General features: G+C 40.7%; 1 protein-coding gene across 6 annotated transcripts in view; it reads left to right on the top strand.

The window, feature by feature from the left end:
- Positions 1 to 14598, top strand: part of prrc2b (proline-rich coiled-coil 2B) — an 84555-nt gene that overhangs the window by 56316 nt on the left and 13641 nt on the right. For 5 of the 6 annotated variants that reach the window (XM_043720549.1, XM_043720546.1, XM_043720547.1 and 2 more), the window contains 7 exons: positions 1443 to 1529; positions 3542 to 3643; positions 5712 to 5904; positions 6513 to 6622; positions 6967 to 7094; positions 8147 to 8381; positions 10000 to 10179. In XM_043720549.1, coding sequence (XP_043576484.1) covers positions 1443 to 1529; positions 3542 to 3643; positions 5712 to 5904; positions 6513 to 6622; positions 6967 to 7094; positions 8147 to 8381; positions 10000 to 10179 — 1035 coding nt within the window. The remainder of the gene's footprint in view (positions 1 to 1442; positions 1530 to 3541; positions 3644 to 5711; positions 5905 to 6512; positions 6623 to 6966; positions 7095 to 8146; positions 8382 to 9999; positions 10180 to 14598) is intronic. The other variant, XM_043720550.1, reaches the window with a different exon arrangement.

Genomic DNA, 14598 nt, shown 5'->3' with positions numbered 1-14598 from the left:
CCTTAATTTCTAGTTGCTAACCCATCGGTCACAGGCAATAATTGCTTTTCACATAGTCTATCCAAACCTTTCATGATTTTAAACTACTATCAAATGCCCTTTGATCTTTTAAGTGTTCTAAGGAGAGCAGTCGCAGCATCTCGAGTCTGTTTATGTAGCTAGTTCCTCAGAATCTGGAATCATTCCCCTAAATATCTTCTGTACTATCGGCACATCCTTCACATCCTTCCTAGAGCACCTTGTGTGGACACAGCTCTTTAGGTTGGGCCAAGCTAATCTTTTGTTCTGTCTTGTACTCCCTTTAAAATTAGACCATTTATTGTGATCTATCTCAGTTTTCCTAACAAAATATATCACTTCAAATCTTTCTCCTTTGAATTTCATCTGCTATGTCTCCACCTTGTTTCACCAGCTATATCCTCTTGAAGTCTATTACTAATGGACCAATTTGGATGGCTATAGATAGGCGAAATGTGAACTATAATCTTAATGTTCGTTGCAGTAGGATTGATTTGGAAGTTCAGTAAAGAAAGTATCTGAAATAAAAGGAAAGTGCTGAAGAAACTCAGCACATCTAGCAATATCTGTGACGAGAGAAATTTGAGTTAATATTTGGACTCCGATATGATGATGCTTCAGAACTGAAGGGACTGAAAAATGCCCACTGCCCTCATGGGTTTACCTTCCTGAAGAAGGGCTTATGCACGAAACGTCGATTCTCCTGTTCCCTGGATGCTGTCTGACCTGCTGCGCTTTTCCAGCAACACATTTTCAGCTTACTGTCAGCAGAGCTGACCTATTTCCCACTATTACTACCAACCATTCATAGTAACTCTATATCTCTCCTCTACCACCAATAACACAGGCCGGCTACTTGCGGAGCGTTTCAGAGAACACCTCTGGGACACCCGGACCAACCAACCCAACCACCCTGTAGCCCAACATTTCAATTCCCCCTCCCACTCTATATCTCTCCTCTACCACCAATAGCACTCCCTTTGCCTTTTGTTTTAAGCAGCGTCACTACCTTTTCTATTTGTTCCTTCTCATCCTGTCAACAGCCTAAAAATCATGTTTCAGACCCCTTCAGTTTCAAAGAACAGTCATGTTTGGACTTGAACCATTAACTTTGTTTCTCTTTCCGCAGATGCCTGACCTTTCCACAGAAACCTGAGTTTCTCTCGCACTTCCCATTTTTATTTCAGATCTCTAGCATCTAGCATTTTACTTTTATTGGAAATTTCTGACTTAGCTTGCATGTATAGTACTCGGTAATAGGTCAGTTCCCTGGTTAGCTTGCATTGTGTCGCATAAGCTCTGTTATTGTTCAGTTAATCTTGTAATTTTTCCATGAGTGTGTGCGTCAATGATAATTTACCAGATGTGTTCAAGATGCATTGTGTTTGATTGAACTGAGAAGTGTTTGTTGGTTGCTGTTTTAGGATTCTGATTTCAACTTGCCGCAGAATTCAGTGCCAAATCCTGTTTCCAAGTCGATCACCAAATTGCAGGATGTTTTGGCTAACAATGTGAGTAGTATATTATCGTAGGTTAGTCTTCAAGAAACCTGTTCGTAGCCCAAAATCTGAATTGCAATATAAGTTGCGTCAAAAGTTTGTAAAGTTTATAGACTAAGTAATCAATTTTAAACATGTGGACGTGACGATTCTAATAACAAAAGTTGCAAATAAATTCATGAGGTTACACAGAAATGGTAGACCAAAAGGAGGAGTATTAAGTTACAATCACAAGCCAATACACCATTCCTACATGACAGGCAATGAATTACCAATAGATTTCGTCACTTAAATACTTAATTGCGGAACTAAGCCAGCTAAGGAATGGTGTGACATCCCTACCATTATGGGTACCATGATCGGTTGGGTGAGGTGGTGGTGGTGACCAGTTTTCAAATTAGTTAGATTGCATAAAGGATTTTATAAAGCTTTAGTGGTCTTGTTTATAGAGTTTCAAGCTTTGCAATATGCATGGCTTTGTTGTATGACTGGTATGTCAATTTCAGTGCATGCTTGTCTGTTCTTTTGATCTGAATTGCTTGTGCACATATGTGAGACCAGGAGCAAATGTAACCAGTGGAGATCAACAACAGGTCACAGGCAGTCAGTCTGAAAGGGATGCAAGGTCGAGAATAAATATCCTACTTAAAAGTCTACTCGAACATGCATGCTCCTACATTTTTGAGGCTTCTGCCTCCATTAGGATTTAATAACTAACTTGATATCGAGGCACACATGCTGATGTCTACCAAAGTCTATTTGCATGCCATTGCTTTCGGTAGGATTTAGCTGCAAACCGTTTTTCCTCACATCATTCATTTAGACCCTTGAGCATTTTGTGAACTTTGCTGACCATATTCTTGGATCTCCAGCTGCTATGTCATCTATATATTTCAGTATTTGAGGCCAGAAGAAGAGAGTGCATCATTAAGGTTTTACCAGAAGTGGGCACAAGAAAATCAAGTCAAATTGAAAGTAACTCACAGCAGGGAGCTCAGCATGTCTGTATTTACTCTGAAAGACCTATCCACTCTAATACCACTTTCCAGTTCTTGCTAGTCTTGAACATAGTGGCACTTCATTTTTTTAAAAATTCATTCATGGGATGAGGGTGTTGTTAGCTAGCTGAGCATTTACTACTTGATGGCATTTAAGAGTTAATCACATTGCTGTGGGTCTGGAGTCACATGTGGGTCAGACGAGGTAAGGATGGTAGTTTCCTTCCCTAAAGGACATTAGTGAACCAGATGGGTTTTACCATCCGTCAACAATGGTCCTCATTAGACTCTTAATTTCAGATTTTTATTGAATTCAAATTCCACCATCTACTGTGGCAGGATTTGAACCCCAGAACATTATCTGTGTCTCTGGATAGGCAGTCCAGCAGTAATGTCATTAGGCTATTGCCTTCCCATCATGACCATACCCAAGTACTTTAAGTGTAATGACTGCTTCTGCTGCCATCACCCTTTCAGTTAGTGAACTCCAGACTCCTGCAACCTCCGGAAGAAGAAATGATTCTCCGTAACAATCCTTTGATCCATTTATTTAATTATTTTAAATTGGTGCCAATAATTGTTGACCTTGACATAAAGGGGAACAGCCCTCCTATCCACTCCGTTGGGGTCCCTCAATTTTATGTACCTCAATTATATCTCCCTTCGGCTACTTTTTTTTCCAAAATAAATGCTGCCAGCTCATCCAGTCTTTCCTCACAGCTAAAATTCTCCATTCCTGGTAACAATATTGTAAATCTCTGTACTTGCTGTTTTGTGATTACATGCTGCTTGTTGTGCAGAGACAACAATTATACATTATTGTCTTACTCATGTTTTGAATATACCTGGCAACTGTTAAGCAGTCCTTGAAATTTCTCTGAACTGTTAAAAGGTTGTTAATATGCAAGCATAGGCTAATCTATTACTTGAACAATTTTCTACAGCTGTTAGTACTTAAGGAACTCAGGATATGGTGCAAAGATATTTTTCCAGTTTTTTATTTAATGCCAGGCTCTTGTTTTCCAGGTTACTCTGAGCCAATCAATCCCGATTCTCCGAAGGGAGCATCTGCAGCAGGGTCCCAACCTCACTCCAGTGTCTCTTCCAAGCACTGACCTCACTTTAAAGGTAGGTTAATGTGTAAGGCTGATTACCGATCTTCAAAATCATAAAATCTTACAGTTCAGACATCCATTTGGTTATTTCTTCCTGTGCCACCCCTTTGATAGAGCTGTCCAGCTTGGTTGCAAACCCTGGAATCTTCCTCATGACACAATAAAGTAGTTCTGTTCAAATGCCCTTTCAAAGTTTCTATGGAATCTGATTCCACCTCCCAAAAAGTTTTAGGGCGTACATTCAGGATCATTACCACTGTGTAATTATTGACAATTACTCATGTTTAGAAGAAACCATTTCTATCTACCTGCACTATCAAACCTCAAAATTTTGATTTCTGCTCTTGGGAGAAGAATCCTAGTTTACCCAGTCTCTCCATTTAATTGAAGTCTTATTATTGGTGATGTCCTGATAAAGCACTTCGGTGTCACCTCCATAGCCTTGCCATTCTTAAAGTGTTTTGCTTAGAATTCTACAAAAAGGCTTCCAACAGAAGCTTAACCAGAGATTTGAAAAGGGTTAATCTGTCTTTTATTTTTGTTATTCAAAGTCCCATGAGCAGAGCAAAGCATTCCATATGCTTTCTTAACCTCCTTGTAAACTTGTCATGACACATTCAAAGATTTGTGAATGTATACTCCTGGATCCTTCTGCTTGCTTCTCAAATTACATCATTTAGATTATGCAACCTCTACATGTTATTTAACCCAGAATGCATCACTTCAGACTGACACACATTAAATTGCATAGACTGTGTCTGTATTAATCTTGGAGTGCCCAAGCAACGATCTGGCCAGGCACCTTGGTTCCACTTTTCCTTTAATTTATTGATCTACCCCGATTGGGTTAGATGGGCCTCAGGTTTAGAACGGGCTAATCTTGGTGCTTTTGTATGAAAAGGTGAAGGCCATTCGCACTTTTGAGTCTGTTCGATCATTCAGTGAAATCATGACTAATTTGTGTCAAATTCCATTTATCTGCCTTGCTTCTGTAAGCCTTGATGCTCTTCACCTAACAAAATCACCTCTGTTTTGACACATGCAGTTAATTTGGTTTCAGTAGTTTTTTGAGGAAGAATTCTAGATTTCCATTACCTTCTCTGTGCAGAAGAGACAGAGCAGCACAGCAGCCTCAAGGGGTTTTATGGCTTACTCCTGCTCTTAATCCTTGTGTTTAAATCAGACTTTTGGTGTTTTTAGCAAGGTCATGATTAATTTAGTGCTGAATTATTATGGTACCATGTTGAAAGATGCCAGTTGTAAGGCTCTATTTCTGATGTTGCCCCTCCCACTCCACCAAGGACGCCCTGTAGCTCAACATTTCAATTCCCCTTCCCACTCCACCAAGGATATACAGGTCTTTGGACTCCTCCATCGTCAGACCACAACAAAACGACGGTTGGAGGAAGAACGCCTCATCTTCCGGCTAGGAACCCTCCAACCACAAGGGATGAACTCTGATTTCACCAGTTTCCTCATTTCCCCTCCCCCCACCCTGTCTCAGTCAAATCCATCGAATTCAGCACCACCTTCCTAACCTGCAATCTTCTTCCTGACCTCTTCGCCCCCACCCCCACTCCGGCCTATCACCTTCACCTTGACCTCTTTCCACCTATCACATTTCCGACACCCCTCCCCCAAGTCCCTCCTCCCTACCTTTTATCTTAGCCTGCTGAACAAACTTTCCTCATTCCTGAAGAAGGGCTTATGCCCGAAACGTCGATTCTCCTGTTCCCTGGATGCTGCCTGACCTGCTGCGCTTTTCCAGCAACACATTTCCAGCTCTATTTCTGATGTTGTTAGTTTTTAACCAGTGAAAATTTAGAGGAATGATCTGAATGTGTTTTGCTGGTTTGTAGCTCACCTCTTGCTACAGGGTTAAAAAGCATAATTTTTAATACCACTTGATGAGTGGAGTTAATTCTTTCTCACCTGGTGAGCTAATTAGCTGTCCATTCAGCTGAGAATTTTTAAAATTTTGAAGCTGCCCGAATGACATTGAGTGATACCTGATGATATGTATCTGGATCCATTGTGGTATTTGGAAGCTGAATGTTATGCCATTTTCTTTATATGGTCAGATGGAATCTGCCCGTAAGGCCTGGGAAAATTCTCCTAATGTTACTGAACAGAGTTCTCCTGGCAGTAATAGTACAAGTACGCAGACCCCATGCAACACAGGACCTCCTAGTGGGGTAGGCTACAGCTCAATTGGGTGTTCTTCTGTACCACCTATGCCCATGGTGTCAGTTGCACCTTCAGTGTCTTTGCCAGGTATGTGACATCTTAATCTTCTGTACTAACTGGGATTATATCCTATTGACAGCTTTTGAAAATGATCTCCATTATTAATTAGATCAATCTTTCGCACGATTATTCTATTAGAATGTGTTTAATCAGTTTATCATAGAATTAAATGGCAAAATAGCTACATGGATTCTCCAATTTAATGTTGCACATCAGTGACTGGTTCTTATTGGCTGCTTTGGGTAAATAAAATTAATTGATGATCTACAATAATTACCTTTTTAAAAAGATATGAAATATACTCCGAGATCTGCTTACTTCAAATGTCATTATTCCCATTTCTGAGTAAAGTGTAGGTTTCCCAGATTCTACTTGTAAAATCTGCATATTGCATAACAATTGAATGCACAATTTAATTTACAAAAGAAAATGATCCAACACTTTGAAAATGAAAATTCTTTACAACCTGAGCCATTTTGTATAAAAGAATCTCCTGTAGAGAATAAGCGCATCACATTGTCTCTTACAAAGATAATTCCCTATTTTTAAAAATCCTCAGTTTTGATTTCCTTAATTCATACCGTGTACCTAGACACTACAAATAGAAAATACTCCTTTTCTGTGTGGTTTTTCAGGGAGTCATATTTCTCCTTTGTATATGGATGGCCATGTGTTTGCCAGTCAGACCCGTCTCCTCCCTCAATCAATTCCACAACAGCAAGGTTTCCAAGCTGGACTGTCGCAGGTAAGGGTGAAGTTTTCATTCACATCTTTTTGTGAAAATACCTTTGACTTAGTGGCATTTTTAACTCAAATTTTGAGAAACAGTGTAGTGTGCCAGCATCTGCTGCGATAAGTCTGAATGTGTGATTGTTCTGAAACATTGGCACCACTGAGATATGGCTGATCACTGAGATAGAGCGCGACCCTGTACAAAATGCAGACACCAGTACTTGCAGCATAACTGAAAGTATTAAAACATGACCACTTCATGGAGACTGCTGATGGGTTGGAACCGGGCACGGTTATTCTGTTGAACTTGGATGTTTGTTATCATAGTTGCTGTTTACTTCTCTTTCCTTTCTTTAGGCTGCTGCAACACATCAGATTCCAATTCCCATGCACACTTCCTTACAAGCCCAGGCACCCCTTGGATTGCGAAATGGGCTTCCCGTCTCTCAGTCCCAGGAAATGTTCAGTTCAATGCAACCGTTCAGGTACAAGTTACATCATTTCAGCAAAGTTGGGAATTGTTGAGGCTCCAGTGATTGTTTTATAAGGACCAATGCATACTACCCTATTTTTACAGATACTCAGTAAATTTGGATGTAGGTTTGCTCGCTGAGCTGCAAGGTTCATTTCCAGACGTTTCGTTACCTTACTCGGTAACATCTTCAGTGGGCTTCAGGCAAAGCAGTGCTGAAAATTCCTGCTTTCTATTTACAAGTTTGGATTTCTTTGGGTTGGTGATGTTATTTCTTGTGGTGAAGTCACTTCCTGTTCCTTTTCTCAGGGGGTGGTAGATGGGGGTCTAACTCGATGTGTTTGTTGATAGAGTTCCGGCTGGAATGCCATGCTTCTAGGAATTCTCGTGCGTGTCTTTGTTTGGCTTGTCTAAGGCTGGATGTGTTGTCCCAGTCGAAATGGTGTCCTTCCTCATCCGTATGTGAGGATACTAGTGAGAGAGGGTCATGCCTTTTTGTGGCTAGTATTCATGTATTCTGTGTTCATGTATCCTGGTGGCTAGTTTTCTGCCTGTTTGTCCAATGTAGTGTTTGTTACAGTCCTTGCACGGTATTTTGTAAATGACATTAGTTTTGCTCGTTGCCTGTATAGGGTCTTTCAAGTTCATTAGCTGCTGTTTTAGTGTGTTGGTGGGTTTGTGGGCTACCATGATGCCATGGGGTTTGAGTAGGTTGGCGGTCATTTCCGAGATGTCTTTGATGTAGGGGAATGTGGCTAGGGTTTCTGGACATGTTTTGTCTGCTTGTTCGGGCTTTTTGCTGAGAAATCGGTGGACTGTGTTCATTGGGTACCCATAGCAGTATTTAATTTCTGTATGCACAAATTCAACTTTGGGGTTTAAAAAGTTTGTTCTTTTTATGTGTCGCTTTTTTTTAAAATTAGCATGCTTTAAAATTGGATTGTAGCTAATTGCATCACCTTGTGAAAATTGGGATATCAAGAAGGTTTATTCCACTTGAGTATTTGATTAAATGAAGATTTTAGTCAATTGCACTTGCGATTAAAATCAAATCATTGTTCACAGATCCCAAGTGTACATGCACCCCAGCCTGTCTCAACCATCCACAATGGTCCTCTCGGGGGCTCCTCTGAAAACTCCATACACAGCGTTCCCTGCTGTTCCAGCTTCTGATATGGTTAAACCACAGCCTGGGTCTCATTACCAAGCAATCGGTGGAAATCAGCCCCTCATGTATGAAAGCCAACTGAACCAGCCTGGACTCACCACTTCACAGATCATGGACTCCCAGCTGATACAGGTTCAGAAAATTCTTACTGATGTAAACTATACATTAATTATGTGCAGTTTCAGTCTCCATGCCTAAGGAAGAATAGTTATTTTTAATCAGTCTGCTTGGCCATGTTATAATGCAACTCTGGGGCGGGTAGGACTTGAACTTGGACTTTCTGACCCAGCGGTAGGAACGCTATTACTGCATCGCAAAACCTTCACTAAGGAAGGACATGCTTACCTTCTGAGGGATGTAATAAAGGATCACTGGATTGATTCCTGGACTGAGAGAACTGTTGAATGAGAGATGAAGTCTTCAGAATTCTTCCTCCAGAGATCAGTGGTTGAGCAAATTCAGGTTGAGATCCATAGATTCTTGGTCATGAAGGGAGTTGTGTGACAAGGTTTAGGCGGGAAAGTGGAGTTGAGATTAAAGATCAGGCATGACTTCAGTCTGAACTGCTTGAGAGGCTAAATGGCCTACTCCTTCCATCAATTATGTCCTTGTGTGAAATCAGGGTTTTGGCAATTTGACTTATGTTTTGGCTTTGGATTTGTGGTTAGACTTGACACATGTTGATAAAATTTTAGTGCGAGTTGAGTGGACATCATTGTTAGATGGAACTAAGGAGTGGGTCATGCAGAAAATATTTTTGGCAAAATTGTGGTGAGAAAAGCAGGATTAGCCAAGTTTGAGAGATGTCACGGTACTGAGAAGTTAATATTGGTAAAGCAGAAGAAGCAATGAATGGAAAAATTGTAAAAGAACAAGTTCAATAAAGTGAAATGTATTCGTGTAACCTCTGACATTTTCAGATTGATCCCAGATGGCAGTGTTGGGTCTTGTTCCTGCAGTAATTAGATTCTGCCAGTAAATATGGCAAGATAGCTTTTTTTAAAAACACCAAGAAGAGATCTAGTTAATTTAGCCCATTGAGACTATTCCACGTTCATTAAGATCATGACTGACCTGCATCTTAACTCCATTCAACTGCTTGGCTCCATATCCTTTGAGGTGAGACCCTTGTCTAGCAAAAGCTCTATTGCTCTCAGTTTTAAAATGATCAATTTAACCAACATCAGCTTTTAATGGGAGAGTGTTCCACATTTTATACAACCCTTTGTGTGAAGAACTGTTTCCTCTCTTCTCTCATGAATGGCCTAGCTCTGATTTCAAAGTGATGTTCGTGTATCCTAGACCCAGTGGTGCATGTTTCTCCACATTTACCCAGTCATTTCCCTTAAATCCTAAAAATCTCAATCAGATCACCTTCTAACCTATATTTCATGGAAGATGAACTGAGCTTATGTTACCTTTTCTCTTAATCTAATCCTTGGACTCTCACAATAGTCACTGCTTTTATATATTTGAGAGTTATCTAAATAAGAATTATTTTCTTCATAGCTGAAAATCAATTATCACTGAAATTGCATTGTATGACAGTGAAGTGAGTGCTGGATGGTGCGATTTGAGCAGATGACAGTTTGCTGCTTCCCTTTACACTTGAATGATATCACTGGAATATTTTCACAATGCACCACCTAGTCATATAGCTATTGAATATAATGTATGTATTGTGCAGTTGACAATAGTACGGTTTGATTCACGTATTAAACTGTCTTCATTATATCTCCTACTTGTGCAGGTGACCATGTCTATGCCCGGATCCCAGCTGACTCTGCCTAGGTTTGGCTCAGGCCAGCAGCAACTGATTGCGTTAACTCAATCCATCCAGCTTCCCCAAGCACAGAGCTTGAGTGTTGGTGGGACCAGAAGGCTCTTGCCCCCAGGATCCCAGCCTCCTATTCTACCCACTGGCAGAGAGGTCAGATCAATTGGCTTAATTTTGAGACCGATAAAAAATCTATTAAATACATAGAAATGACAACACTGAAACCCACCCAGTCCCTGCTGATGTTTATCCTCCCCATAAATGGCCATCCAAATCCAATGTTCTTGCCTTTTGTCATATCCCTTTGATTCCTTTTTCAACCATTTATTAAATTTAACTTGCTAACCATGATCAAAATTTATTGTCTGCAGGAATTGAATTAAAGAGTTGGTGGGTGGTGTTTGTTGCACCCAGCTTTGAAAGGGTCAAACCCAGTTAGAATCCTGCAATTTGAAGGAAAGACACAATAGGGTAAATTTGAGAGATGTAGTTTTATCAGGGACAGCTTTGAAAAGGACACATTGTGTTGCTTGAATCTGAAATGAATATTACAATAGTGACTATATTTCAGAAGAAAATTCATCACTGGCTGTAAACTACTTTGGGTGCCCAGTAGTTGTAAATAAGTGCAGAATTAAATGTAAAGGTTCTTGTGGGAAAATTTACCGAGCACATAGCCAATGAGAATGTATGTGATCTGGTATATTTAGTCTAACAAAAAATGTTGACAGAGTACTACTACAAGATGTGAAGTTTCAAGCCTGTGGTATTGGAGATTGAGTAGTGACATGGGTCAATAGTGTTGATTATACATTGATTTTCTGATTTTATGCAGATAGTGGGCTTTAACTGGAGATTTACTTAAGCGTCTATAAATAGAAACTAAAACTGTCACCGTTGGGTTAGGGAGTGTATGTTTGTAATGTGTAACTCTAAATAATTATAAAACTGTATTAAAAATTGATTGCAATTCTATTCACTCAAATAGCTTTCTGGATGCAATTGCACTGATGGGAGAAAGATTCATAAGGATGTGGTCTGGATGGAGCATTTCAGCTATGAAGAGAGGCTGGATAAGTGCGGGTTGTTTTCTTTGGAGCTGTGAAGATTGAGGTGGAACCTGAAGGAATTGTGTAAGGATATGAGGGCTATAGACAGGGTGAATAGAAAGCAGCTGTTCCCCTCAGTCGAAGGGTCGATAGCAAGGGGACATAATTTTTAAAGTGAAAGGTGGGACGTTTAGAGGGATTTGAGAAAAAGGTTTTTCATCCAGAGGGTGATTGGGATTTGAAATGTACTGCCTAAGAGAGTAGTTGAGATAGGAAACTTTACAACCTTTAAGAAGTGCATAAATGAGCACTTGAAGTGCCATAACGTTTAATGGAATGAGCGTAGTGGAGGAAAAGACCGATCTCAGGGATGCTATCATCGCTTCAGTGTTAAAGAAAGGAGACAAAGTGGACTGTAGGAAATTTGAGACATTTTCTTGTTCTCTGTCACTAAGAAGTTTATTGCCTGAATCCTCACTAGGCTCCTTCTCCCAAATACTTCCCAATTGAAGAATAATCCTTCCTGAAAACCAGTTTGGCTTCCAACCACGTCATGGAACTGTAGGCCTGATATTCACTGTTCGGCAATTCCACGAGAAATGCCAGGAACAAGACCAATTAGTCTATCTAGCCTTCAGTGACCTGACCAAGGCTGTTGACTCAGGATGATCTTCAAAAGCTGGCAGTCCAGAGAAATTCATCAACATCCTCTGTGTCTTCCATGACAAGATGTCAGATTGGTCCTCACTGACGCCAATATGATAGAATCCTTTGAGTCATGTAAGGGTCACACAAGAATGTGTTATTGGACCCACCCTTTTCTCTATGTTCATCGCCACTATTCTTCTTCTTATCAAGCAGAATCTTACCAATGCTGTGAAACTTTTCAACCTCAACTGGTTGAAATCCAAGAAGAAATTGACTCTGACCTCACTTGTGGAACTTCAGAATGAGGACGACAATATCATCTCTGCTGTCTTGGAAGAGAATCTTCAAGCCTTGCTTAATGCCTTCATGAAAGCATACTGAATAATTGGTCTCAGCCTGAACTTCAAGAATGCTTTACCAGGCCACCTCAGGTCAAGTTTTAGTCCATCCTTCCATTCAGATTAACAGAGAAATCCTCCCAGATCTGGAATATTTCCCCAATTAGAGAAGCTACCTTTCATCTAAGGCTGACATCAATGCGAAGATTCAATATTGCATCCAGTCTGCAAACGGTGCCTTCGGACATCTCTGGGTGAGAGTCTTCAATGACTGTGACATCCGTGCTGATACCAAGATCCTTTCGTCACCCCTCTGACTCTTCTATAAGGCTCCAAAACTTGGGACAATGTTTAGATGCCACCTCAAGACCCTTGAAATGTCCCATCAATGCTTTTTGAGATGGATCCCTCACGTCAGCTTGGAGGGCAGGCTTACTAACGTCAGCATCCTTAAAGCAGCAACAGCACCAGCATCAAGGCCATGGTCATCCGAAACCAACTGCATTGGGCTGGCTTTGTTCTTAGGGTGTCTGTGTTCCCACAACCAAAGCAAATTGTCTTTGCCAAGTTCAAGGAAGGCAATTGAATGAGAGGAGGACAAAAGGAGTTTTCAAAGATTCTCTGAAGGCTTCCTTCAAGAAATGGAACGTAGATGTCAATGCGTGGGAGACCCTCGTTCAAATGAAACTGTCTTGGAGGAAGTTCCTGTTTGCAGGGGCACAATTCTTTGAGAAGACCCATCAGCAAGAGGCAGTATGGAAAATAAACTGGAGAAGGGAATGCTAGCTATCTCAAGGTCAAGGGCCAATGCTGCTTCCCTGAAACTCTTACCAGTGAGTGGTCAGAGATGTGGCTGCAGGATCACCACCCACACAAGGACCCATAGAATCCATGACCAGTGACACAGAATTTCCGAGGTGGATAATGGTACTTGTTAGTAATCGCCGCTGCCAGTGAGAACAGGAAGGCGGGACTAGTTTAGGTAGCAGTGTATTTTTGCAGTACAGACTATAGGGTCTGTTCTATATGATTCTCTAAATAGTACAAATGAAGCAGCAACTAAAATTAAGTTTTTCTTGAAAAATCTATGTTTGGGGCCCTCTTATCCTATTTATACCATAGGTGATGCTGGTTAGGCAGCATTTGTTGCCCATCTCTAATTGCCCTTAAACTGAATGGTTTGCTGGGCTGTGTCAGAGGGTAGTTAAGTGTCACACATAGGCCAGACTGGGTAGAAATGGCAGATACCCATCTTTGAAGGTATTAGTGACCAGATGGATTTTTGCCACAGTTTATAGTTACCATTGCTGAAACTAGCTTTCCTTTCCAAATTTTAGTAATTGACTAAATTATACCAGCTGTAATGGAGGGATTTGAACGCATCTGCAGGGCATTAGCATATGGCTCTAGAATACCAGTCTACTGACATTGCCACTGCATCCCACCTCCATGCCCAAAGTTTTTTTATGTCCACTCTGGGTATTAGAATGATTAGAATAGAAGTTTCCATTTGTATAGTAGCATATTCAGAGCACGTTAGATGCTAGAAGCATAAAAGGTGAAGTGAAAAGACATAAACTGAGAACTTATATAAAGGATACGTATGTAAGAGTATAAGGAAAAGGAGTAGGCCACTCAGACCTCCAACCTGTTTTGCAGTCTGCTCCAGTTTCCTGTCTGATCTAGAGATCTCTCGAGTCCAAAGATCTATCAGTGTCGACCTTAAATATACTCATATATATTTATATAAAGGAGGATAGGAAAAGTTTTTTTAGGTATGTGAAAGGCAAAAAAATGGTTAAAACTAAAATTGGGCCCCTGAAGACAGAAACAGGGGAATACATTACAGGGAACAAAGAAATGGCAGAAGAATTGAATAGGTACTTCAGATCTGTGTTCACTGGGGAAGACACAAGCAATCTCCCTGAGGTAACAGTGGCTGAAGGACCTGAACTTAAGGGAATTTATATTTGCCAGGAATTGGTGTTGGAGAGACTGTTAGGTCTGAAGGTTGATAAGTCCCCGGGGCCTGATGGTCTACATCCCAGGGTACTGAAGGACGTGGCTCGAGAAATCGTGGATGCGTTGGTGATTATTTTCCAGAGTTCAATAGATTCGGGATCAGTTCCTGCAGATTGGAGGGTGGCTAATGTTGTACCACTTTTTAAGAAAGGTGGGAGAGAGAAAACAGGAAATTATAGACCAGTAAGTCTGACCTCAGTGGTGGGAAATTATGACACATCTGGATAGTAGTAACAGGATAGGTCAGAGTCAGCATGGATTTATGAAGGGGAAATCATGCTTGACTAATCTTCTGGAATTTTTTGAGGATATAACTCTGAAGATGGACGAGGGAGATCCAGTAGAGATGTAGTGTACCTGGACTTTCAGAAAGCCTTTGATAAAGTCCCACATAGGAGGTTAGTCAGCAAAATTAGGGCGCATGGTATTGGGGGCAAAGTACTAACTTGGATTGAAAGTTGGTTGGCTGACAGGAAACAAAGAGTAGTGATAAACAGCTCCATTTCGGAATGGCA

Source organism: Chiloscyllium plagiosum, chromosome 30 (genome assembly GCF_004010195.1).
Source record: "Chiloscyllium plagiosum isolate BGI_BamShark_2017 chromosome 30, ASM401019v2, whole genome shotgun sequence".
Classification (NCBI taxonomy): Eukaryota; Metazoa; Chordata; class Chondrichthyes; order Orectolobiformes; family Hemiscylliidae; genus Chiloscyllium; species Chiloscyllium plagiosum.
Note: the sequence above shows the minus strand (reverse complement) of the source record. Positions and strands in the feature narration are given on the sequence as shown.